At 43.7% G+C, this 26,299-nt stretch overlaps 1 protein-coding gene across 1 annotated transcript in view; it reads right to left on the bottom strand.

The window, feature by feature from the left end:
* The window catches only part of LOC118358828 (rhophilin-1-like), a 45,288-nt gene extending 36,894 nt beyond the window's left edge, over nucleotides 1-8,394 (bottom strand). The window contains exons 1-2 of the mRNA XM_052481150.1: nucleotides 8,170-8,394; nucleotides 7,828-7,911 (exon numbers count right to left, since the gene is read on the bottom strand). Of these exons, the coding sequence (XP_052337110.1) occupies nucleotides 7,828-7,911; nucleotides 8,170-8,202 (117 nt within the window). The 5' untranslated portion in view covers nucleotides 8,203-8,394. The remainder of the gene's footprint in view (nucleotides 1-7,827; nucleotides 7,912-8,169) is intronic.
* Nucleotides 8,395-26,299: the final 17,905 nt, after the last annotated feature.

Genomic DNA, 26,299 nt, shown 5'->3' with positions numbered 1-26,299 from the left:
TGGTTAATGCGTAACATCCTAGAACACAACATATGTCCATCTCCTCTTGCTTGTGTCTAAACCCTATGTGTAGTTCACATGCCTTTGAATATTAGTGTATAATAAACAAACTGTACGTAAGGAAGAGTATTCCAAGCCGAACAGGTAGGGGTTGACGGACTATTCAGTACATTACACAAACCTGTCACAAATACACTGAGGGAGACATACACCTGAGCACCTGGTTAGCCTCCCTCCCTGATTAAGTATGGGTGACTAAGACCACCTGCCTCCATCACAATTAGGATCAAATATCCCTGTTGTCAATGTAGTTGGCTCTCTGTGGTGATGGTTGCCAGGAGACCAAGCCCCAGCAGATCTCGGTCGGTAGCCTGCTGTGAGATAAGTCCCTTAGACGTCATGGTCTACAGAACAGAGGAGACTTGAAGACCTCTTACACCTGACCTTTGCCTACCACACACACACACACACACACACACAAGCACCAAAAGTTACCAATGCTCTTTTTAATAGTGTAACTTCGTCACCCCACCATGTCATGTGATCAACTCAAGGTGTGCCTCTGTGCCTCTACAGGTGGTATTCAGTTACAAGTCCTACACCTTTACATATGATCTGGAACTGAGGAAAGGAGTAGACCATATGATCCATGATTATGCAGAGCACACTAATGGAAAGGCTCAAATGGGCTCTGAGATCACAGCTTAGAAGACACATGAAGCTGGGAAGAGTTTAAAAAAATACATTTTTAAAAAAGTTTGCAATCACTGGTTATGGGGTGCTGCTATGAGATCAAGTTTAGACCGAGATCAGTACTGTACGAGTGACTAGGATTACACATTTTGGGAAATATTCAGGAGGTGGAAACTTTCCGTGGGAATTAACGGGAATAAATGGAAATATGCCTATTAATACCATTTAAATGTGGTAGTTTTTTTGCATTGGATATATTTACCATATCATATGGAGACAAACCTTTTACCTTATAATTAACATAAATGCAAATTATTAAATCGTTCCAATAGAAGAAAAAAAACACTTTGGTTACGAATTTAACTTTAATTAAATTATTTTGACTCTCCACTAAACAAAAGGGAATATTGAATGATCCATCACATCTCCCAAAAACATTAACAAATATCTGTAAAATGATAGTCTAGAAACTAAAGCTTTGGTTATCTTCCTCTCAGGCGTCCATGTCTTCTCCCTGGACCTCCTCAATGTCCTCCTCATGAACATCAGACTCTGAGGCCTCATCTTCACTGTCACTTTCCAACCTTGTTGAGGATGCCTTGTTATCAGGCTCAAAAAGCCTCAAATTTGCCCAGTTGGCCACACATTTGTCAACCCTTCTATTGGTCAGCCTGTTGCGTGCTTTGGTGAGTGCGTTCCCAAACAAAGACCAGTTACTCTCGGAGCCGGCTAATGTTGGTGGGATTTGGAAGATTATGGAGGCAACAGGGGAAAGAGCCTCAGATCTCCAAAGTCCCTTCCACCAGGTGGCTGAGATATGTTGGCACGACTGCCATATTGCATCTCCGTCCCAAAGCCCCTGCTTGGAAGTGTACTTCGCCAGGCTGCCAAGAACATTGCCCTCATCCAGGCCAAGGTGGCGAGACACAGTGGTGATGACACCATCGGCCTTGTTGATCTCTGCACCAGACAGGATGTTCTTGCCAGCAGACTTGGGGTCCAACATGTACGCTGCGGCGTGTATGGGCTTCAGGCAGAAGTCTTCACGCTTTTTGATGTATTTCAGAACTGCAGTTTCCTCTGCTTGGAGCAACAGTGAAGTGGGCAGGGCAGTACGGATTTCTTCTTACATCTGCAAGCAGAGTCTGAACATCAGACAGGATGGCAATGTCTCCCTCAATCCTACTGCTATAGGTTTCAGGAGTTTCAGGCTGCTTACCACTCTCTCCCAAAATACACCATCCAGGAGGATCCTCTTGAATACCACCACGGGGGAGCCATGTCTTTGCCTGAATTACAGTAGTAACAGAAGTTGAATTCTTCCCAAAGGGTCGTTACAGCTGTAATTCAGACAAAGACATGGCTCCCCCGTGGTGGTATTCATATATATATATATAAAGTAATAAGTGTGCATCTGTTTTGCTTAATAACTTATGGCTGGGGGCAGTATTGAGTAGCTTGGATGAATAAGGTTCACCAGAGTAAACTGCCTGCTACTCAGTCCCAGAAGCAAAGATATGCATATTATTAGTATATTTGGATAGAAAACACTCTTACGTTTCTAAAACTGTTTGAATGATGTATGTGAGTATAACAGAACTCATATGGCAGGCAAAACCCTGAGAAAAAATCCAGACAGGAAGTGGGAAATCTGAGGTTTGGCATTTTCAACTCATTCTCTATTGAAGATAGTGGGATATTGGTCATGTTGCACTTCCTAAGGCTTCCACTAGATGTCAACAGTCTTTAGAACCTTGTTTGATGCTTCTACTGTGAAGTGGGGCTCATAAGGGCTGTTTGAGCCAGGTGTCTGGCAGAGTGCCATGAGCTCGTGGAGCTCGTGGCGCTCGTTCACATGAGATCGAGCTCTGTTCCATTGCATTTCTACAGACAAAGGAATTCTCCGGTTGGAACATTATTGAAGATTTATGTTAAACATCCTAAAGATTGCTTCTATACTTCGTTTGACATGTTTCTACGGACTGTAACGGAATGTTTTGACTGTCTGCTCATGCGTCATGAATTTGTATTTGTGAACTGAACGCGCTAACAAAAAGGAGGTATTTGGACATAAAGATGAACTTTAGCGAACAAAACAAAACATTTATTGTGGAACTGGGATTCATGGGAGTGCATTCTGATGATCAAAGTTAAGTGAATATTTATAATGCTATTTCTGACTTCTGTTGACTCCAACATGGCGGACATCTGTTTGGGTTGTTTTGGTCTCGAAGCGCCGTACTCAGATTATTGCATGGTTTGCTTTTTCCGTAAAGTTTTTTATTTTTTATTCTGACACAGTGGTTGCATTAACCTCTTGAAGCTAGGGGGCATTATTTTTATGTTTGGAAAAATGACGTTCCTAAAGTAAACGGCCTATTTCTCAGGACCAGATGCTAGAATATGCATATAATTGACAGATTAGGATAGAAAACACTCTAAAGTTTGCAAAACTGTCAAAATTTTGTCTGAGTTAAACAGAACTGATATTGCAGGCTAAAACCTGAGGAAAATCCAATCAGGAAGTGCCCCTGTTTTTGAAACCTCTGTTATGCATCCCTATTGCCCATTTAAAGGGATATCAACCAGATTCCATTTTCTATGGATTCCCTAAGGTGTCAACAGCATTTAGACATAGTTTCAGGCTTTTATTTTGAAGAATGAGCGTGAACGACCACATTGCGTAAGTGGATAGGTGGGGGCTCTCAGAATCAGCTGTGCGCAAAAGAGTAAGGCGGTCATTGTTACTCCCGGTCTTAGTGAAAAGCCAACTGTCCCGGTTGATATATTATCGAATAGATATTTGAAAAACACCCTGAGGATTGATTATAGGATTATAGGATTGATTATAAAAAACAGTAAATATCTGTTAAGGTCTTCCCTCATTACCCTTTTCGTCTCCTTGGTCAAGGATGGCTCCATATCCTTTTCCACCAGAACATCACGGGTGATGTGGTCCAGGACAGGCTTGATGGCTGACCGTGTCACTCATGTCTCGGAGGCAAGTGCATCTGTAAACTTGCTCAGAGGTTCAAGGAGCTGGCACAGCTGCTCCATGACACTTGTCGGCATCAGATGCCATGTTCCTCTTTCTCCAGCCAGTGTCGCACAGCCTGGCTGATGAAACGCTAAAGCATCTTGTGTGTAGATATAGGGTCACCGTATCATGGATTACAGCCTTATGTGGCATGTTGAGGGCAGCTTGCTTCTCTCAGTTCTCCCCTCTTCCAGCTCCGTGAGAAGCCATGGACCAGATGGCAGGCCTTGACTGCTGTCAACTCTCTGAATTTTCAGAGCCTTTGAGATGGCCAGGTTCAGATTATGGCCCAAGCACCCAAGCCACAGATCTGGGAACTCGTCAAAAGCCTTGATCGTGTTTGTTGCGTTGTCTGGTTATGCAGACCATTCATTTCTTGTTGATCCCCCACATTCTCAAAAAAACTCTTGTGAGCCGAGTAATCGTCTGGGAAGAACTGTTTCCAGGCAGTTTCATTCCAGTTGCCAGTCTGGGGTAATGGATAGTGAAGCTGATGTAAGCTTTAACTTGGGTTGTACAGGTTTGGGATTTCATTCTTGGAAGAAAAATGTTTGTGATGGCACTTTGTTGTGAGGCATGGCAACCTTCATCAGTCTCAAAAAGCCTCTCAACATTTTGAAAATGGCATCATGTCCTTTGCAATGTAATGTAAAAGAGCTGCAGTGAGGTTTTTGATGTGGGTGCATAAGTAGACTGCCTTTTAAATGAATGCTCGAGTGTCTGTCACAACTGTAGAGTGACCAGTAGCATTACTAGGTTTGCCTGCTGCACGCCCACTCTGTAAACAAAGGAATAGTAAATGTATTATTTACTACTACATCACACACACAATATTCTGTGTTGCGTTTGAGTATATGCAATGACCCCATGCACAATTTACATAAATACAAATGAGTCTTAAGACAGTGATAGTAATTGCAACGAGCCAAATAATTGACATAAATACAGGAGTCTTGTACATGCATATATAGTGTTTCTCCTGTTGGAACACTTTTACAAACAATGGGCGAAGAGTGAGAGCTCACGACGCATACAGCAGCAGAACAATGGGCAAAGAGTCTGCACACGGCGCATACAGCAGCAGAACAATGGGCGAAGAGTGAGAGCACACGACGCATACAGCAGCAGAACAATGGGCGAAGAGTGAGAGCACACGACGCATACAGCAGCAGAACAATGGGCGAAGAGTGAGAGCACACGACGCATACAGCAGCAGAACAATGGGCGAAGAGTGAGAGCACACGACGCATACAGCAGCAGAACAATGGGCGAAGAGTGAGAGCACACGACGCATACAGCAGCAGAACAACGTGTAGTGTTTTAACAAGAGTCTGTAATACAAAGCTTCAGTTTAAATTATTTACAAGCTATTAGCAAGTTAGACAGAAAAACAATGAAATTGTCCCCCATTTTGAAGTACCCACATCATGCATTGAGCTAAAAGTTAACTTAGATTGCATTCGTTATAAAGTAGTGGGTGGTGGTCATGAAGATGACTCAAGAGATTAGGTAAAGCTGTACAGCGCAATATGAATGTCAATACACACAATAGGCTGACTGGGGGAGGTGATTTCCCGCGATAAGAGCTACAACGCTAATATTTGCGTAAACTCTTCACAGTTGCGTTCTGTGGGTGTCACCGAGTAGACTGATAACCCATTTCATTGCTTCCAATTCTAACCTTGTTTAACATTCTCTAGTCTAAATATGGCATGATTCCACCAATTGTAACCTTCTGCATCACTTTCAAATAGGTACTTTTATTTTGAAGCCAAACAGCAAATTCCACTAACGTGCCTAATACTTATTGTGGCTAGCTTCTCACCACATAACTCGGTCCGGTCGAGCCTCACTAGCCAGATTAAGCTAGCTGGCCGCTTATAACTTTAAATCTGTTGCCCAAAGCTAAGTAGCTGGCTACTAGATGAAGCTAGCTGGCTGCTTATAACGTTAGCTTTGGGCAACAGGGTTAAGTAGCTGGCTAGCCATTTATTTTCATGAACTGAAGTTAATTTTCAATAGGCGAACAACAAGTGGATTCCTAGCTAATACTTACTCACAAGGATTCCTAAATCATTGCTAAGAATAATGACAATGACTGCAGTTTCCACTGGTCATTGTTTTTCGGGCTGGTTGTATTGGTGCTAGCTAGGTACCAAGCTAAAGCTAGCTATCCCAGAAGTTGCGGTCAAACAAATAATGTTTTATTACCAACGTGGTATTGTAAACACATCGTTCGTGGCCGGTGTTTGCCTGCTTGCAGAATTTTTTTGAACAGCTTTGACAGTGCTACTGTTGGTAAGTGGTGGCGCTTGGCTTGCACGTGAAAATTCAGAACACACAACATTCTATAATAGAACTGTTATTTGACGTGTGAAATCAAATAGTGTTCTTGTCAAAATGTTATTTGATGTGTATCTTTTTGACACGCCAAGACCAAAATGGCGTTCCATAGAATGTCGTGAAGCTTATTACTGTTTTGCACATCGGCGTTACACTAAACATCGGGCCGATACCGATGTTGCCATTTTTAGCTAATCTCGGCTGATTCCTATATATTGTAACATAACAAAATGTGGGAAAAGTCAAGAGGTCTGAACACTTTCCGTACATGTCGTCAACATGCAGGCCAACAACTATCAGGAAATTAAAATAAAATTACGGCTGATGTTGTGGTCAGAGGCGATAGGACAGCCACACGCTGCTTTTAACTGGTCATCTGCATGGTGTGTTTGTCCTTAAAGCCATCTGACTAGGCTCTTACTCATACAGCACAAAGAAACAAGGAAGAAACAGACCACAACATGGAAGGAAAGGCCATAATAGGGTATGCTAACCCCAAAATGAGAAACTCTCATTATTCCTCCCTTTTTCTCTCTTCCTCTCACAGGCAAGCCAACCTTCTCCCTTTTCCCCCCTCACCTTATTTCACTCTCCTCTCTACTTCTCTCCCCCCTGCCTTCATCCCTCTCTCTTAGTGAGGTGTTTGTTCTGCGTGTGTGTGCTCAGTAATCCTCAGAGTGCTTGTAGGGATTAAGGTGCTAGCCTAGCCATGCTTCAACCCCCTGCCTCCGGTATCCAGCTCAGCCATAGCCATGCTACAACCCCCTGCCTCCGGTATCCAGCTCAGCCATAGCCATGCTACAACCCCCTGCCTCCGGTATCCAGCTCAGCCATAGCCATGCTACAACCCCCTGCCCCCGGTATCCAGCTCAGCCATAGCCATGCTACAACCCCCTGCCCCCGGTATCCAGCTCAGCCATAGCCATGCTACAACCCCCTGCCCCCGGTATCCAGCTCAGCCATAGCCATGCTACAACCCCCTGCCCCGGTATCCAGCTCAGCCATAGCCATGCTACAACCCCCTGCCCCCGGTATCCAGCTCAGCCATAGCCATGCTACAACCCCCTGCCCCCGGTATCCAGCTCAGCCATAGCCATGCTACAACCCCCTGCCCCCGGTATCCAGCTCAGCCATAGCCATGCTACAACCCCCTGCCCCCGGTATCCAGCTCAGCCATAGCCATGCTACAACCCCCTAGCTCCAGCCTTAGCTCAGCCATAGCTCTCCTAGATGCATGATGACTTCAGAGCAGCAATGCGATTGGTCAACAATCAAATACATCTAGGGTGTATGGTTTTCAGCTTTTAACACATTAATTGCATGACCTGACACAAAACGTGTTGAAAGAAAATTACACAAAATCATGTTGTGCCAACACAGTGATTGTGTTAAAAGTTCACATGTGCCATCCCTAACAAGACACAGGGATGTGCTAAATAACATATTTTATAAGTGTACCCACAGACAGGGGACAGCAGGTGGTGGAAAGGAGTAACCGGGCTCTCCCAGCAACATCCCATCAGTACAATATCTCCCCCTGGACAGCATCCTGCTACAATCTACCCCCAATGACCCAACAGCAGACATTTCATATGGTATTGATCATGTGGAACACCTAAGCTGTATGCATTATGAAACTGACAATTAGGCCAAAATAGTATTGTCCTGTTCATAACAGATACACGTCCCAATGGAACATGTACTTCAATATAAACGTGTGTTGGTACAGTATCGTGTTTTACAGTACCGCTCACCTTTCTGATACTCCCGTCGTGACTCCCCTGCTCCATCATGGGTGCGGGAAGCTCCTCGTCCGAGCCAGCGTCAGACATCTCCGGCTCTCTATAATAGAAATGCCCATTTAAACAGAATTAAAAAAAAAAAAAACACTTTTCCCGTTCTACCCTAGCCACACCTACTACCAGTTATTGTTACGGTATTTATTTAGCGAGCATACATTGTTTCAACTACATTGAAACTAAAAAAAAAAAACAAGTGAACTGGGACTGAATGGATGAGCTCGTTCTGGTTAGCAGTTCGTTTAGCATGAACTCACCAGACATTGTACCACACAACTAGACATCAAATATGCACACTTGCCTTGTCGCAGGTTCCTCGGCCATCCTCATCAAGCCAGGACGCTAGTAAGGCAACTTGTTGAACCAATACTTTTGTAAATAACAAATGTCCACAGGCCAAGGTCTCTTGCGGTGGATGCCTAGTGAGAAAACTAACCAGAGCAAAACAACTACTATCTGTTCCGCAAAACGTAATCGTTCACCTCTACCTCACCAAACCCTTGAAGAGAAAAAAAACTTGCGGCGTGGTCCTATTCCAGGAGGCGGTACATATACATGAAAAATAGCCAATGACAATAGCACTCCTGTTGATTGACGTTAAAGTCGACGAATCGGAATATCATATTTCTCCTGATGACAACTAACACTGTCCAATTGTGAATCCCATGGGCGGTGACAACATTTTGGAATTACAGTTGCCCATAACAACGCCGAGCCGTAGAGGAAAGGAAAGCCTGGAGTAGTAAGCAACTCTGAAAGAATTCACTGAATGGAATCACGAGGGGCCACGAAAGGATATGGATAGGTTAGGACCTAAAACAAAGATTATCTATATATTGCCTAAAACATACACACAGTATAGTCCATCAAATAATATTACTTTAACAATACAAAAACAAAAATATATATATTTTACACAATGACATTGGATATTTTTTTTCTTATTTTTTACACTGTAGGGATGCCTCCTTGTTTTGGGTAAAGGGGCGGCAGGGTAGCCTAGTGGTTAGAGTGTTGGACAAGTAACCGAAAGGTTGCAAGTTCGAGTCCCCAAGCTGACAAGGTACAAATCTGTCATTCTGCCCCTGAACAGGCAGTTAACCCACTGTTCCTAGGCAGTCATTGAAATAAGACTTTGTTCTTAACTGACTTGCCTAGTAAAATTAAAATAAAAGGAGTGTCATTGTTTTTGCAACTAATACAAATCTCCATAATTTCAAGCATCTTGATCCTAACCAACCAAACCAACCAAATCTATCTATCTTGAACTAAACAATCGCCAAGGCTTCGTCCATTCTGCAAACCTTAAACAGGTCTCAAAAGTTAGGGATTGATTTGGTTGGTTAACCATGGTTAAGACTAGGATACTTGAAATGATGAATTACTGTGGTGAGTTGTATTAGATGTGAAAACTATGACACTCCTTCACCCAAAACAAGGAGCCATTCTTGGGGCCCAGTGGTAGGAGCTTCTATGCAACGCTAGCAAATGTTTTATTTCTTCCTGCATCCGTGCTGGATGTCCAGTATTATTACTCTACTCTAAAATCATGCGTAGGTTTCAATACTTCAAATATAGCAGTTTCAGGTAGCTCCTCATCATTTCACTTTTTATATCTTCAACCAAACCACCACCAAGGCTTTGTCCGTCCTGCAAACCTAAAACAGGTTTCAAAAGTTATAAGAAGGCATTTGAAGAAGAAGAAAACACAGCAGACAATGAGTGCTGACCGCTTCATTTTCTTGATTTTAAAAATGGAAACTTACACACGATTCTAATAGCAGAGAAGACTATTAACATTCAGCATAGATGCAGGGAGATATAGAACATTGGCGAGCTTTGCATAGAAGCCCCTACCACTGGGCCCAACCCAGCACAAACATAGATATTGAAATAAGCAATTGTAATAATCAACCTGCAATAAAGCATGTTGGTAAATATGATTAATAACGGGTGTGGTTTTGGTTCAAAGTTATGTGATGAGTTTCAGGCCCCTGTATTAGGGTAAAACTAGGCCCTCAAAATAAGGCCTGAAATATGCATAGTATTGTGTTAAAAATCAATTATAATGACAACATATTCCCTTAGGATCTCACTTGGTGAAGTCCATAGGACCGAAAATGGATGAATGCAACAATCATGTCTCTGTCACTAACAAATACAGTCATAGATATAGTATAGATAGCCCGTTGTTCACTCCAGGCCTGACTGTCCTTGACCAGCACAAAAACTTCCTGTGGCTAACGGCATTAGCATTGAATAGCCCCCGCGATATGCAACTTTTCAGGGAAGTTAGGAACCAATATACACAGGCAGTTAGGAAAGCAAAGGCTAGCTTTTTCAAACAGAAATTTGCATCCTACAGCACAAACTCCAAAAAGGTCTGGAACACTGTAAAGTCCACAGAGAATAAGAGCACCTCCTCCCAGCTGTCGACTGCACTGAGGCTAGGAAACACTTTCACCAAGAATAAATCCACAATAATTGAGAATTTCAATAAACATTTTTCTACGGCTGGCAATGCTTTCCACCTGGCCACGCCTTCCCTGGTAAACACCACCAAAAGCAACTTTCCCAAGCCTCTCCATTTCTCCTTCACCCAAAGACAGATTGCTGATGTTCTGAAAGACCTGCAAAATCTGGACCCCTACAAATCAGCCGGGCTAGACAATCTGGACCCCCTCTTTCTAAAATTATCAGCCCAAATTGTTGCAACCCCTCTTACTAGCCTGTTCAACCTCTCTTTTGTATCGTCTGAGATTCCCATAGATTGGAAAGCTGCCTCGGTCATCCCCCTCTTCAAAGGGGGAGACACTCTAGACCCAAACTGTTACAGACCTATATCCATCCTGCCCTGCCTTTCTAAAGTCTTCGAAAGCCAAGTAAACAAACAGATCACCGAACATTTCGAATCCCACCGTAACTTCTCCGCTATGCAATCTGGTTTCAGAGCTGGTCACGGGGTGCATCTCAACCACGCTCAAGGTCCTAAACGATATCATAACTGCCATCAATAAGAGACAGTACTGTGCAGCTGTATTCATCGACCTGGCCAAGGCTTTTGACTCTGTCAATCACTGCATTCTTATCGGCAGAATCAACAGCCTTGGTTTCTCAAATGTCTCAAAAAATCCTCGCCTGGTTCACCAACTACTTCTCAGACAGAGTTCAGTGTGTCAAATCGTTGTCCGGACCTCTGGCAGTCTCTATGGGGGTGACACAGGGTTAAATTCTCGGGCCGACTCTCTTCTCTGTATATATCAATGATGTCGCTCTTGCTGCTGGTGATTCTCTGATCCACCTTCAAGGTCTCAGAGTGAGTGACATCAGCGATTGATGCGCTATTAGCGCGCACCCCGCTAACGAGCTATCCATTTCACACCGGTTACACACGCACACACATAAATCAGAACCATAGACAGCCACATCATATCTGGTAACATTGATTATACAAAATTATTTTTGGTATCTTTTCGTTGTCACTGTATAAAACTAAGCACAGGTTGTTTTTTGGGGAGTGGATCAGATTTAATATTCTAGCTTCCATTAATGTAATTGTCTGCATCATTTCCAATGCCCCACATATATATTTTTATCAATATATACAGTACCAGTCAAAAGTTTGGGCACACGTAGTCATTCCAGGGTTTCCTATATACCGTAAATCAAATTATGAATGAACACGTATGGAATCATCTATGAAACAAAAAAGTGTTAAACGAATCAACGTTGATTCAGACAGCTAGCGTTTTTATTTTTATTTTAGATTCTTCAAAGTAGCCACCCTTTGCCTTGATGACAGCTTTGCACCACACTCTCAACCAGCTTCATGAGGTACTCACCTGGAATGCATTTCAATTAACAGCTGTGCCTTGTTAAAAGTTCATTTGTGGAATTTCTTTCCTTCTTAATACATTTGAGCCAATCAGTTGTGTTGTGACAAGGTAGGGGTGGTATACAGAAGATATCTATATTCAGTAAAAGTCCATATTATGAACAGCTCGAAATAGGTAAAGAGAAATTAAAGTCCATCATTATTCTAAGACCTGAAGGTCAGTCAATATGGAAGATTTCAATTGAAGTATTCTTCAAGTGCAGTTGCAAAAACCATCAAGCTCTATGATGAAACTGGCTCTTATGAGGACAGCCACGGGAAAGGAAGACTGCAGAGGATAAGTTCATTAGAGTTAAACTGCACCTGAGATTGCAGCCCAAATAAATGCTACACGTAGTTCCAGTAACAGACACATCTCAACATCAACTGTTCAGAGGAGACTGCGTGAATCAGGCCTTCATGGTCGAATTGCTGCAAAGAAACCTCTACTGAAGGACACCAATAAGAATAAGAGACTTGATTGGGCCAAGAAACACAAGCAATGGATATTTGATTTTTGGTTCAAACCGCCGTGTCTTTGTGAGACACAGAGTACGTGAACGAATGATCTCTGCATGTGTGGTTCCCACCGTGAAGCATGGAGGAGGAGGTGTGATGGTGTGGGGGTGCTTTGTTGGAGACACTGTCCGTGATTTATTTAGAATACAAGGCACACTTAACCAGCGTGGCCACAACAGCATTACGCAGCGATACGACATCCCATCTGGTTTGTGCTTAGTGGGACTATCATTTGTTTTTCAACAGGACAATGACCCAACAAACCTTAAGCTGTGTAAGGGCTATTTGACCAAGAATGAAAGTGATGGAGTGCTGCATCAGATGACATGGTCTCCACAATCACCCGACCTCAACCCAATTGAGAAGGTTTGGGATGAGTTGAACGTCAGCCAACAAGTGCTCACCATATTATGGGTGAACTCCTTCAAGACTGTTGGAAAAGCATTCCAGGTGAAGCTGTTGGAGAGAATGCCAAGACTGTGTAAAGCTGTCATCAAGGCAAAGGGTGGCTACTTTGAAGAATCTACCATCTAAATGTGTTTTTTTTTCTGGTTACTACATGACTCAATATGTGTTGTTACATAGTTTCGATGTCTACACTATTATTCTACAAAGTAGAAAATAGTGAAAATAAAAGGTGTGTCCAAAGTTTTGACTGGTACTGTATACAGTTGAAGTTGGAAGTTCACATACACTTAGGTGAGTGATTTGTTGACAAACTTCTGGCAAGTCGGTTAGGATATGTACTGTGTGCATATCACAGGTCATTTTTCCAATAATTGTTTACAGACAGATTATTTCATTGTACCACAATTCCAGTGGGTCAGACGTTTACATACACTAAGTAGACTGTGCCTTTAAACAGCTTTGAAAATTCCAGAAAATGATGTCACGGCTTTAGAAGCTTCTGATAGGCTAATTGACATAATTTGAGTCAATTGGAGGTATATCTGTGGATGTATTTCAAGGCCTCCCTTCAAACTCAGTGCCTCTTTGCTTGACATCATGAGAAAATCAAAAGAAATCAGCCAAGACCTCAGACAAACGTTTGTAGACCTCCACAAGTCTGGTTCATCCTTGGGAGCAATTTCCAAACGCCTGAGGGTACCACGTTCATCTGTGCAAACAATAGTACGCATGAATAAATATCATGTGACCACGCAGCCGTCATACCGCTCAGGATGGAGACGCGTTCTGTCTCCTAGAGATTAACGTACTTTGGTGCGAAAAGTGCAAATCAATCCCAGAACAACAGCAAAGGACCTTGTGAAGATGCTGGAGGAAACGGGTACAACAGTTTCTATTTCCAAAGTAAAACAAGTCCTATATGGACATAACCTGAAAGGCCGCTCAGCAAGGAAGAAGCCACTGCTCCAAAACCGCCATAAAAAACCTATGGGGACAAAGATCTTAACTTTTTGAGAAATGTCCTCTGGTCTGATGAGACAAAATTAGAACTGTTTGGCCATAATGACCATCGTTATGTTTGGAGGAAAAAGGGGAAGGCTCGCAAGCCGAAGAACACATCCCAACCCGTGAAGCACGGGGGTGGCAGCATCATGTTGTGGGGGTGCTTTGCTGCAGGAGGGACTGGTGCACTTCACAAAATAGATGGCATCATGAGGTAGGAAAATGATGTGGCTATATTGAAGCAACATCTCAAGACATCAGTCAGGAAGTTAACTTCTTCGGGCTAGGGAGCAGTATTTGGAAGCTTGGATGAATGAGGTGCCCAAAGTAACCTGCCTGTTACTCAGGCCCAGAAGCTAGTATGTGTGTCACGTTCTGACCATCGTTCGTATGTGTTTTCCTTGTTTTAGTGTTGGTCAGGACGTGAGCTGAGTGGGCATTCTATGTTTGGCCTGATATGGTTCTCAATCAGAGGCAGGTGTTAGTCATTGTCTCTGATTGGGAACCATATTTAGGTAGCCTGTTTTGTGGGTGATTGTTCCTGTCTCTGTGTTTGCACCAGATAGGACTGTTTAGGTTCACTTTTCATTGTTTTGTTTAGTCTGTTCATTTATAGTATTTATTATGTATTAGTGTCTTTAATAAAAACATGAATAACCACCATGCTGCATTTTGGTCCGCCTCTCTTTCACCAGAAGAAAACCCTTACAATGTGCATATAATTGGTAGTATTGGATAGAAAACACTCTGAAGTTTCCATTTCTGTGAGTATAACAGAACTGATATGGCAGGCGAAAACCCGAGGACAATCCATCCAGATTATTTTTTTTTCAGCTCACCTCTGATTACAATGGCTGTATGGGAATATAAAAGTAAGTCCTCCCAGATTGCAGTTCCTAGGGATTCCAATAGATGACAACAGTCTTTAGAAAGATATTCAGGCTTGTGGGTCCCATTTTGGCTGAAGTGTTTGTAGCGCGTTCCGGTGAGTGAGCGTACTTCGTTATTTATCTCCGGTAATGGTCTCCGTTATTCTCAGTCTAAAATGTTATCATTTATTTACATAATAGGATACCTGAGGATTGATTAGGAACGTTGTTTGACTTGTTTAGAAGAAGTTAATTGGATTCCTTTTATATGCATTTTGAAGGAGGGAAACCGGTGGATTACTGAGTCAAGCGCGCCATTGAAACTTACTTTTGTGGGATATAAAGAAGGATTTTATCGAACAAAATGACCATTTGTTATGTAGCTGGGACCCTTGTGATTACAACCAGATGAAGATCTTCAAAGGTAAGTGATTTATTTTATCGCTATTTCTGACTTTCTGCTTTGTTGGAAAATGTTTGTAATGCTTTTGTGTGCGGGGCGCTGTCCTCAGATAATCGCATGGCGTGCTTTCGCCTTAAAGCTATTTGAAATCTGACAACGCAGCTGGATTAACAAGAAGTTAAGATTTTAAATTATGTATGACACTTGTATTTTCATGATTGTTTAATTTTACGATTTCTGTAATCTGAATTTGGCGCTCTGCAATTTCACCGGATGTTGTCGAGGTGGGACGCTAGTGTCCCAATGATCTGCTTGGTCGCAAATGGGTCGTCCAAATGGACAATGACCCCAAGCATCCCTCCAAAGTTGTGGCAAAAAGGACAACAAAGTCAAGGTATTGGAGTGGCCATCACAATGCCCTGACCTCAATCCCATAGAAAATGTGTGGGCAGAACTGAAAAAGCGTGTGTGAGCAAGGAGGCCTACAAACCTGACTCATTTACACCTGCTCTGTCAGGAGAAATGGGCCATACTTCACCCAATTTAAGCTTGTGGAAGACTACCCGAAAAGGTTTGTCCCAAGTTTAACAATTTAAAGGCAATGCTACCAAATTCTAATTGAGTGTATGTAGGCTTCTGACCCACTGGGAATGTGATGAAAGAAATACATGTTGAAATAAGTCATTCTCTCTACTATTATTCTGACATTTCACATTCTTAAAATTAAGTGGTGATCCTAACTGACCTAAGACAGAGAATTTTTACTATGATTAAATGTCAGGAATTGTGAAAAACTGAGTTTAAATGTATTTGACTAAGGTGTATGTAAACTTCCGACTTCAACAGTATATTATGTGATACACACACACACACACACACACACACACACACACACACACACACACACACACACACACACACACACACACACACACACACACACACACACACACACACACAGTGCATTTGGGAATTATTCAGACCCCTTGCCTTTTTCCACATTTTGTTATGTTACAGTCTTATTCTAAAATTGATAATTAAATAGTTTCCCCCCCTCATAGATCTACACAATACCCCATGATGACAAAGCAAAACATATATAGTTTTTGCAAATGAATAAATAATAAATAAAATAAAAATAAAATATCATATTTACATAAGTATTCAAACCCCTTACTTAGTACTTTGTTGAAGCACCTTTGGCAGCGATAACAGCCAATCAAGTCTTCTTGGGTATTCTTTGACGTGGGTGATTGTCTTGATGTCCTTATGCTGTGTTCGTTTGCACCAGTTTGGCTCACCTGTATTTGCAGTTTGGGAGTTACAGTTACCCACCTGTATTTGGGGAGTTACTCCCACTCTTCTTTGTAAATCCTCTCAATCTCTATCATGTTGGAAAGTGAACCTTCACCCCAGTCTGATGTCCTGAGCTCTCTGGAGCAAGTTTGAAGGATCTCTCTGTGCTTTGTTCTGTTCATCTTTCCTTCGATCCTGACTAGTCTCCCTGTACCTGTCGCTGAAAAACATCCCATCAGCATGATGCTGCCACCACGTTACTTCACTGTAGGGATGATGCCAGGTTCAATCTTCGTTTGATCAGACCAGAACATCTTGTTTCTCATGATCTGAGAGTCTTTAGGTGCCTTTTGGCATACTCCAAGCGGGCTGTCATGTGCCTTTTTCTGAGGAGAGGCTTCCGTCTGGCCACTCTACCATTAAAGCCTGATTGGTGGAGTGAGGCAGAGATAGTTGTCCTTCTGAAAGGTTCTCCCACCTCCACAAAGGAACTTTGGAGATCGTGTGACCATGGGGTTCTTGTTCACCTCCCTGACCAAGGCCCTTCTCCTGCGATTGCTAAGTTTGGTGCTGCGACCAGCTCTAGGAAGAGTCTTGGTGGTTCCAAACTTCTTCCATTTTAAGTATGATGTCGGCCATTGTGTTCTTTTGGGACCTTCAATGCTTCAGACATTTTTTGTTACCCTTCCCTAGATCTGTGCCTCGACAAAATCCTGTCTCTGAGCTCTAAGGACAATTCCTTCGTCCTCATGGCTTGTTTTTTTGCTCTGACATGCACTGTCAACTGTGGGACCTGATATAGACATGGTGTGTGCCTTTTCAAATGATGTCCAATCAATTGACTTTACCACATGTGGGCTCCACTCAAGTTGTAGAAACATCTCAAGGATGATCAATGGAAAGAGGATGCACCTGAGCTCAATTTGATTCTCATAGCAAAGGGTCCATAAAGTTATGTATTTAAGGTATTTTTGTTTATTTTTAATACATTTGCAAAAATGGCTAAAAAAAACTGTTTTCACTGTGTCGTTGTGTAGATAAAAAAAAATCTATTTCATCCATTTTAGAAAAAGACTAACATAAGATAATGTGGAAAAAGTCAAGGGTTCTGAATACTTTCCGAATGCACTGTATACTTGTATGTCTCATCTTTCATCTTTGCCTGGTGTGTGTTAGTTACTGGGTAGCTAGGTCTTCAGCCAGCATGGAACAAAGGGAGGGGGAGGGGGAAGGGAGGGTAAAGGGTCTTTCAAAATTCTGATGCAGTTGTCATGTCAACACATCAATCAGTGCTGCTGTGAACTGCAGCACAAGAGACATGCCAAGAAGAGATGTGTATATAACATTTTTTTTATATAGAATTGATGCATTTTCAAGTTGCTTTGTGTTTCACCAAATTTGCTTGAGGATTTCCCTGCAACACTGCTCACTGCATCCAAGTTGCTTGACACAGGGATTTCAAAGAGGTGTCAATCAAGGCGAGCTCATGAATATAAACTCCCCGCCCACTTCCCCTGTCTTTTCAAACTTCCTGGTAGTTCGCTATGAGAGAGAAAGTACTTTTCAGGATGACTGTCCAGGACCTTTAACCCCACTCAAATCAACACAGATATAGGACACACTTTTAACCTCCAAAATGGACATTTTTATATTTGCTGTGTGTGTAGCCATGCATGGGTAGCAGTCGCCCCAAACAGCAGATCAGAAGTCAGTTTTATCACCGCCTGTGATTAGAAATGCCAGCAAAACCACAGATCATCTGGGGTTAAGTTAAGGACAGCTTGGTGGGTAGGATCTGTAAATGTGGAATTGTGTAGCAGGTTAAAGAGTGGTCTATTAGTAGTTCCTGTCAGTCATAGATAGACCTTGTTGCTTTCCAAGTGGCGCCCTATTTCCTATTAAATAGGATCTATGTATTTTAGTTTAGGATCACCATGTTTGATGTACAGTTCCAAGCTGACACGACGTCATGCCCTTGGTTGTATTGAACAGAATGAGCCTATGTTTGTCTATTGTGAATACATGTTCCTGCGGCACACGCATTGCGTAAACAGCAACAGTAATTGCGTTATGGATGCAGGGTTGTGTTCCAAACAAAACAACGAACAACGTGTGCTTTCTGTAGTTACGACACAGATAGGAGAGCTCAAAAAAAAAAGCCCCTTGTAGTTGAAGAGTCTTCTTTGAGTCATGAAAGTACATTGCAATTACATTTACATTACATTTACATTTAAGTCATTTAGCAGACGCTCTTATCCAGAGCGACTTACCTCACTTTGGAGACGTGTATTTTTATTTGTGTTTATTAAGGATCCCCGTTGTCAAGGCAGCAGCTATTCCTCCTGGGGTCCAAACAAATTAAGGCAAAACATTTCATCAAATAAAACGGCACACATAATATTACACCACAACATATCTAAAATACAACAGTTATAATACCATCATACATACATACATATGTCCTGTTGCACGTACCTACACGTATGCTACGGTCACAAGACGCAGCCCTCCTTATTTGTCCTTAGAATTTGGAGGTAAACAGCTGGTTTCAGGGCTTTCTCCTATAGAGCTCAATTTTGCTGGAATGGTCTGCCTATCCATGTTCGAGAGACAGACTTGGTATCGACCTTTAAGTCATTAGTAGGTCCTTTGATTGAGTGTAGTTTGGCCCAGGGGTGTGAAGGTGAACAGTAAGGCACTGGAGCGACGAACTGCCCTTGCTGTCTCTGCCTGGCCGGTGCCCCTCTCTCTATTGGGATTCTCTGTCTCTGACCCTATTACGGGGGCTGAGTCACTATACCTTAGTGGTGCTCTTCCATGCCGTTCCTAGGAGGGGTGTGTCACTTGAGTGGGTTGAATCACAGATGTAATCTTCCTGTCTGGTTTTGCGCTCTCTCGGGCTTGTGAGGTGGAGGAGATCATCGTAGGCTATACTCAGCCTTGTCTCAGGGTAGTAAGTTGGGGGTCTGTTGGTATCCCTCTAGTGGTGTAGAGGCTGTGCTTTGGCAATGTGGGTGGGGTTATATCCTGCCTGGTTTGCCCTGTCTGGGGGTATCAATAGTCTATGTGCCGGGGGGCTAGGACCTCAGGACTACCTGGCCTGATGACTCCTGGCTGTCCCCAGTCCACCTGATCATGCTGCTGCTCCAGTTTCAGCTGTTCTGCGTGCGGCTAGGGAACCCTGATCTTTTCACCGGACATGCTACCTTGTCCTGGACCTGCTGTTTTAGTCACTCACTCACTCACTCACTCACTCACTCACTCACTCAATGCTCGGCTATGAAAAGCCAACTGACATTTACTCAATACTCAGGTATGGACCTGTTGCCCTCCCTACAACCACTGATTATTATTTGATTGATGTGTGTCCCATCACAGTTCACATTGTTAAAGTGAAGTTTCATCTGGGTTTTTAAATCAGATTTTACTGCTCGCATGAGTTACTTGATGTGAAATAGAGTTCCATGTAGTGTCTGTGGCTCTGTGTAGTACTGTCCGTTTTCTAAAATCTGTTGTGGACTTGGACTGTTAAGAGACCCCTAGTGGCATGTTTTGAAGGGTACGCATGGGTGTCTGAGTTGTGTGCTAGTTGTTTGAACAGACAGCTCGGTGCTTTCAACATGGCAATACCTCTCACAAAGACAAGTAGTGATGCAGTCAATCTCTCCTCCACTTTGAGCCAGGGGAGACATGTGTATTTAAGGGCCAGCCGTACTGCTCTGATCTGGGCCAGCTGTAATTTGCCTATGTCCTTCTTTGTGGCACATGACTGGTCAGTAGTCCAGGTGCAACAAAACTAGGGCCTGTAGGACATGTTTTGTTGATAGAAATGTCAAGAAAGGAGATTAGTGCTTAATTACAGACAGAGCTCTCCCCATCTTGGCTACCGTTGCATTAGTATGTTTTGACCATGACAGTTTCGTCTTCTCAACTTTCTCCATTTCCACGTGATTCATTACAAGATTTAGTTGAGGTTTAGAGTTAGTGAATGATTTGTCCTGAATACAATGATTTTATTTGGTGTGGCCACTTGGAGACACCAGTATTGGTCCTCTTACACAAACCCTTGTAATTTTCTGGTCTTATCCCACCTTTCTCAAAATTTCCAGGAAATGTCATATCATGTTCCTGACGTATCCAGAGTATTTTCAGATTTTGTGATCAACAAATGATGAAAAAGAACAATAAATGTGAAATGCAAATACTTATGTAAATAGAAATATCTTATTCACATAAGTATTCAGACACTTTGCTATGAGACTCGAAATTGAGCTCCTGTTTCCATTGATCATCCTTGAGATGTTGCGACAGCTTGACTGCTCTGACATGCACTGTCAACTGTGGGACCTTTATATAGACAGATGTGTGCCTTTCCAAATCATGTCCTATCAATTGAAATTTACCACAGGTGGACTCCACTCAAGGATGATCAATGGAAACCGGATGCACCTGAGCTCATAGCAAAGGATGTGAAAACTTTAGTAAATAAGGTGTTTCTGTTTTTTATTTTTGCTAAATTTGCAAAAATAAAACAACTTTTCCGCTTTGTCATTACGGGGCATTGTGTGTAGATTGACAAGGGAAAAAAATACATTTAATCCATGTGTGACTGACCACCTTGATTCGTTTTTTTTATAGCACAATTTGAAATTCTGTATCTTACATTGGATAAAAGCAGACACGGAGTTACACAATGGTTTATCTTACACTTCATTTGAAGAACATTGGGAAAGTAGATAAACTTGTCAGATCACTTTTGAGAAAATGGCCTTTGAATGTTTTGGTATACCTACTGGAGACCTCTTCTTTGTCTACACCCATTCAGCGTTGTTCACACCCTCTTAAGCTTTAGCCCCGCCCATCTCTATAAGGGTTGATCCGAGCGTTCTGTCCTAAGAGCAGTCAAGTACCCAAGATAACTGGCAAACGTTGGAGAGCTTGCTAGCTACTTCCAGACACGTGACAGAACAGCTCACTGACCATTACTCGCCCTAGCAGAGCTGGCTAGCTACTTCCAGACACGTGACAGAACAGCTCACTGACCATTACTCGCCCTAGCAGAGCTGGCTAGCTACTTCCAGACACGTGACAGAACAGCTCACTGACCATTACTCGCCCTAGCAGAGCTGGCTAGCTACTTCCAGACACGTGACAGAACAGCTCACTGACCATTACTCGCCCTAGCAGAGCTGGCTAGCTACTTCCAGACACGTGACAGAACAGCTCACTGACCATTACTCGCCCTAGCAGAGCTGGCTAGCTACTTCCAGACACGTGACAGAACAGCTCACTGACCATTACTCGCCCTAGCAGAGCTGGCTAGCTACTTCCAGACACGTGACAGAACAGCTCACTGACCATTACTCGCCCTAGCAGAGCTGGCTAGCTACTTCCAGACACGTGACAGAACAGCTCACTGACCATTACTCGCCCTAGCAGAGCTGGCTAGCTACTTCCAGACACGTGACAGAACAGCTCACTGACCATTACTCGCCCTAGCAGAGCTGGCTAGCTACTTCCAGACACGTGACAGAACAGCTCACTGACCATTACTCGCCCTAGCAGAGCTGGCTAGCTACTTCCAGACACGTGACAGAACAGCTCACTGACCATTACTCGCCCTAGCAGAGCTGGCTAGCTACTTCCAGACACGTGACAGAACAGCTCACTGACCATTACTCGCCCTAGCAGAGCTGGCTAGCTACTTCCAGACACGTGACAGAACAGCTCACTGACCATTACTCGCCCTAGCAGAGCTGGCTAGCTACTTGACAGAACAGCTCAGACACTAGTGACAGAACAGCTCACTGACCATTACTCGCCCTAGCAGAGCTGGCTAGCTACTTCCAGACACGTGACAGAACAGCTCACTGACCATTACTCGCCTAGCAGAGCTGGCTAGCTACTTCCAGACACGTGACAGAACAGCTCACTGACCATTACTCGCCCTAGCAGAGCTGGCTAGCTACTTCCAGACACGTGACAGAACAGCTCACTGACCATTACTCGCCCTAGCAGAGCTGGCTAGCTACTTCCAGACACGTGACAGAACAGCTCACTGACCATTACTCGCCCTAGCAGAGCTGGCTAGCTACTTCCAGACACGTGACAGAACAGCTCACTGACCATTACTCGCCCTAGCAGAGCTGGCTAGCTACTTCCAGACACGTGACAGAACAGCTCACTGACCATTACTCGCCTAGCAGAGCTGGCTAGCTACTTCCAGACACGTGACAGAACAGCTCACTGACCATTACTCGCCCTAGCAGAGCTGGCTAGCTACTTCCAGACACGTGACAGAACAGCTCACTGACCATTACTCGCCCTAGCAGAGCTGGCTAGCTACTTCCAGACACGTGACAGAACAGCTCACTGACCATTACTCGCCCTAGCAGAGCTGGCTAGCTACTTCCAGACACGTGACAGAACAGCTCACTGACCATTACTCGCCCTAGCAGAGCTGGCTAGCTACTTCCAGACACGTGACAGAACAGCTCACTGACCATTACTCGCCCTAGCAGAGCTGGCTAGCTACTTCCAGACACGTGACAGAACAGCTCACTGACCATTACTCGCCCTAGCAGAGCTGGCTAGCTACTTCCAGACACGTGACAGAACAGCTCACTGACCATTACTCGCCCTAGCAGAGCTGGCTAGCTACTTCCAGACACGTGACAGAACAGCTCACTGACCATTACTCGCCCTAGCAGAGCTGGCTAGCTACTTCCAGACACGTGACAGAACAGCTCACTGACCATTACTCGCCCTAGCAGAGCTGGCTAGCTACTTCCAGACACGTGACAGAACAGCTCACTGACCATTACTCGCCCTAGCAGAGCTGGCTAGCTACTTCCAGACACGTGACAGAACAGCTCACTGACCATTACTCGCCCTAGCAGAGCTGGCTAGCTACTTCCAGACACGTGACAGAACAGCTCACTGACCATTACTCGCCCTAGCAGAGCTGGCTAGCTACTTCCAGACACGTGACAGAACAGCTCACTGACCATTACTCGCCCTAGCAGAGCTGGCTAGCTACTTCCAGACACGTGACAGAACAGCTCACTGACCATTACTCGCCCTAGCAGAGCTGGCTAGCTACTTCCAGACACGTGACAGAACAGCTCACTGACCATTACTCGCCCTAGCAGAGCTGGCTAGCTACTTCCAGACACGTGACAGAACAGCTCACTGACCATTACTCGCCCTAGCAGAGCTGGCTAGCTACTTCCAGACACGTGACAGAACAGCTCACTGACCATTACTCGCCCTAGCAGAGCTGGCTAGCTACTTCCAGACACGTGACAGAACAGCTCACTGACCACTCGCCCTGAGCTGGCCTACTTACTGACAGAACAGCTCACTGACCATTACTCGCCCTAGCAGAGCTGGCTAGCTACTTCCAGACACGTGACAGAACAGCTCACTGACCATTACTCGCCCTAGCAGAGCTGGCTAGCTACTTCCAGACACGTGACAGAACAGCTCACTGACCATTACTCGCCCTAGCAGAGCTGGCTAGCTACTTCCAGACACGTGACAGAACAGCTCACTGACCATTACTCGCCCTAGCAGAGCTGGCTAGCTACTTCCAGACACGTGACAGAACAGCTCACTGACCATTACTCGCCCTAGCAGAGCTGGCTAGCTACTTCCAGACACGTGACAGAACAGCTCACTGACCATTACTCGCCCTAGCAGAGCTGGCTAGCTACTTCCAGACACGTGACAGAACAGCTCACTGACCATTACTCGCCCTAGCAGAGCTGGCTAGCTACTTCCAGACACGTGACAGAACAGCTCACTGACCATTACTCGCCCTAGCAGAGCTGGCTAGCTACTTCCAGACACGTGACAGAACAGCTCACTGACCATTACTCGCCCTAGCAGAGCTGGCTAGCTACTTCCAGACACGTGACAGAACAGCTCACTGACCATTACTCGCCCTAGCAGAGCTGGCTAGCTACTTCCAGACACGTGACAGAACAGCTCACTGACCATTACTCGCCCTAGCAGAGCTGGCTAGCTACTTGTGACAGAACAGCTTGACCATTTGCGCCCTAGCCATACAAGTTATTCTGCTTTTTCAGCGAGACCGCTCAAAATCAAATCAAATCAAACGTTTATTGACACTGGCCATATTCGTCAGTTATTCTGCACCCTGGCACAATCAGACGAGACCGCTCAAAATCAAATCAAATCTGTCACTTGCGCCGAATACAACAGGTGTAGAACTTACAGTGAAAGGCTTACTTACAAGCCCTTAACCTACAGGTGTAGAACTTACAGTGAAAGGCTTACTTACAAGCCCTTAACCTACAGGTGTAGAACTTACAGTGAAAGGCTTACAAGCCCTTAACCTACAGGTGTAGAACCTACAGTGAAAGGCTTACAAGCCCTTAACCTACAGGTGTAGAACTTACAGTGAAATGCTTACAAGCCCTTAACCTACTGGTGTAGAACTTACAGTGAAAGGCTTACAAGCCCTTAACCTACAGGTGTAGAACTTACAGTGAAAGGCTTACTTACAAGCCCTTAACCTACAGGTGTAGAACTTACAGTGAAAGGCTTACTTACAAGCCCTTAACCTACAGGTGTAGAACTTACAGTGAAATGCTTACTTACAAGCCCTTAACCTACAGGTGTAGAACTTACAGTGAAATGCTTACAAGCCCTTAACCTACTGGTGTAGAACTTAGTGAAAGGCCCTTAACCTACAGGTGTAGAACTTACAGTGAAAGGCTTACTTACAAGCCCTTAACCTACAGGTGTAGAACTTACAGTGAAAGGCTTACTTACAAGCCCTTAACCTACAGGTGTAGAACTTACAGTGAAATGCTTACTTACAAGCCCTTAACCTACAGGTGTAGAACTTACAGTGAAAGGCTTACAAGCCCTTAACCTACAGGTGTAGAACTTACAGTGAAAGGCTTACAAGCCCTTAACCTACAGGTGTAGAACTTACAGTGAAAGGCTTACAAGCCCTTAACCTACTGGTGTAGAACTTACAGTGAAAGGCTTACAAGCCCTTAACCTACAGGTGTAGAACTTACAGTGAAATGCTTACAAGCCCTTAACCTACTGGTGTAGAACTTACAATGAAAGGCTTTACTTACAAGCCCTTAACCTACAGGTGTAGAACTTACAGTGAAATGCTTACAAGCCCTTAACCTACAGGTGTAGAACTTACAGTGAAATGCTTACAAGCCCTTAACCTACTGGTGTAGAACTTAGTGAAAGGCTTACAAGCCCTTAACCTACAGGTGTAGAACTTACAATGAAAGGCTTTACTTACAAGCCCTTAACCTACAGGTGTAGAACTTACAGTGAAATGCTTACAAGCCCTTAACCTACTGGTGTAGAACTTAGTGAAATGCTTACAATACCTTAACCTACAGGTGTAGAACTTACAGTGAAAGTCTTACAAGCCCTTAACCTACAGGTGTAGAACTTACAGTGAAATGCTTACAATCCCTTAACCTACAGGTGTAGAACTTACAGTGAAAGTCTTACAAGCCCTTAACCTACAGGTGTAGAACTTACAGTGAAATGCTTACAAGCCCTTAACCTACAGGTGTAGAACTTACAGTGAAAGGCTTACAATCCCTTAACCTACAGGTGTAGAACTTACAGTGAAAGGCTTACAATCCCTTAACCTACAATGCAGTTTTAAGGAAAAAAGTGTTAAATAAAAAATAACTGAAACAAATAATTAAAGAGCAGCAGGTACCGGTACAGAGTAAATGTGCGGGGGCACGGATTAGTTGAGGTAATATACATGTGTAGGAAGAGTTAAAGTAACTACAGATACAGTTGAAGTCAGAAGTTTACATACACTTAGGCTGGAGTCATTAAAACAAATTTTTCAAATACTCCAGAAATGTATTGTAAACAAACTATAGTTTTGGCAAGTCGGTTAGGACATCTACTTTGGGCATGACACAAGCAACAAGATCACAGATTATTTCACTTATAATTCACTGTACCACAATTCCAGTGGGTCAGAAGTTTACATACACTAAGTTGACTGTGCCTTTAAACAGCTTGGAAAATTCC

The sequence above is a fragment of the Oncorhynchus keta genome, chromosome 26 (genome assembly GCF_023373465.1).
Source record: "Oncorhynchus keta strain PuntledgeMale-10-30-2019 chromosome 26, Oket_V2, whole genome shotgun sequence".
NCBI classification, from domain to species: domain Eukaryota; kingdom Metazoa; phylum Chordata; class Actinopteri; order Salmoniformes; family Salmonidae; genus Oncorhynchus; species Oncorhynchus keta.
Note: the sequence above shows the minus strand (reverse complement) of the source record. Positions and strands in the feature narration are given on the sequence as shown.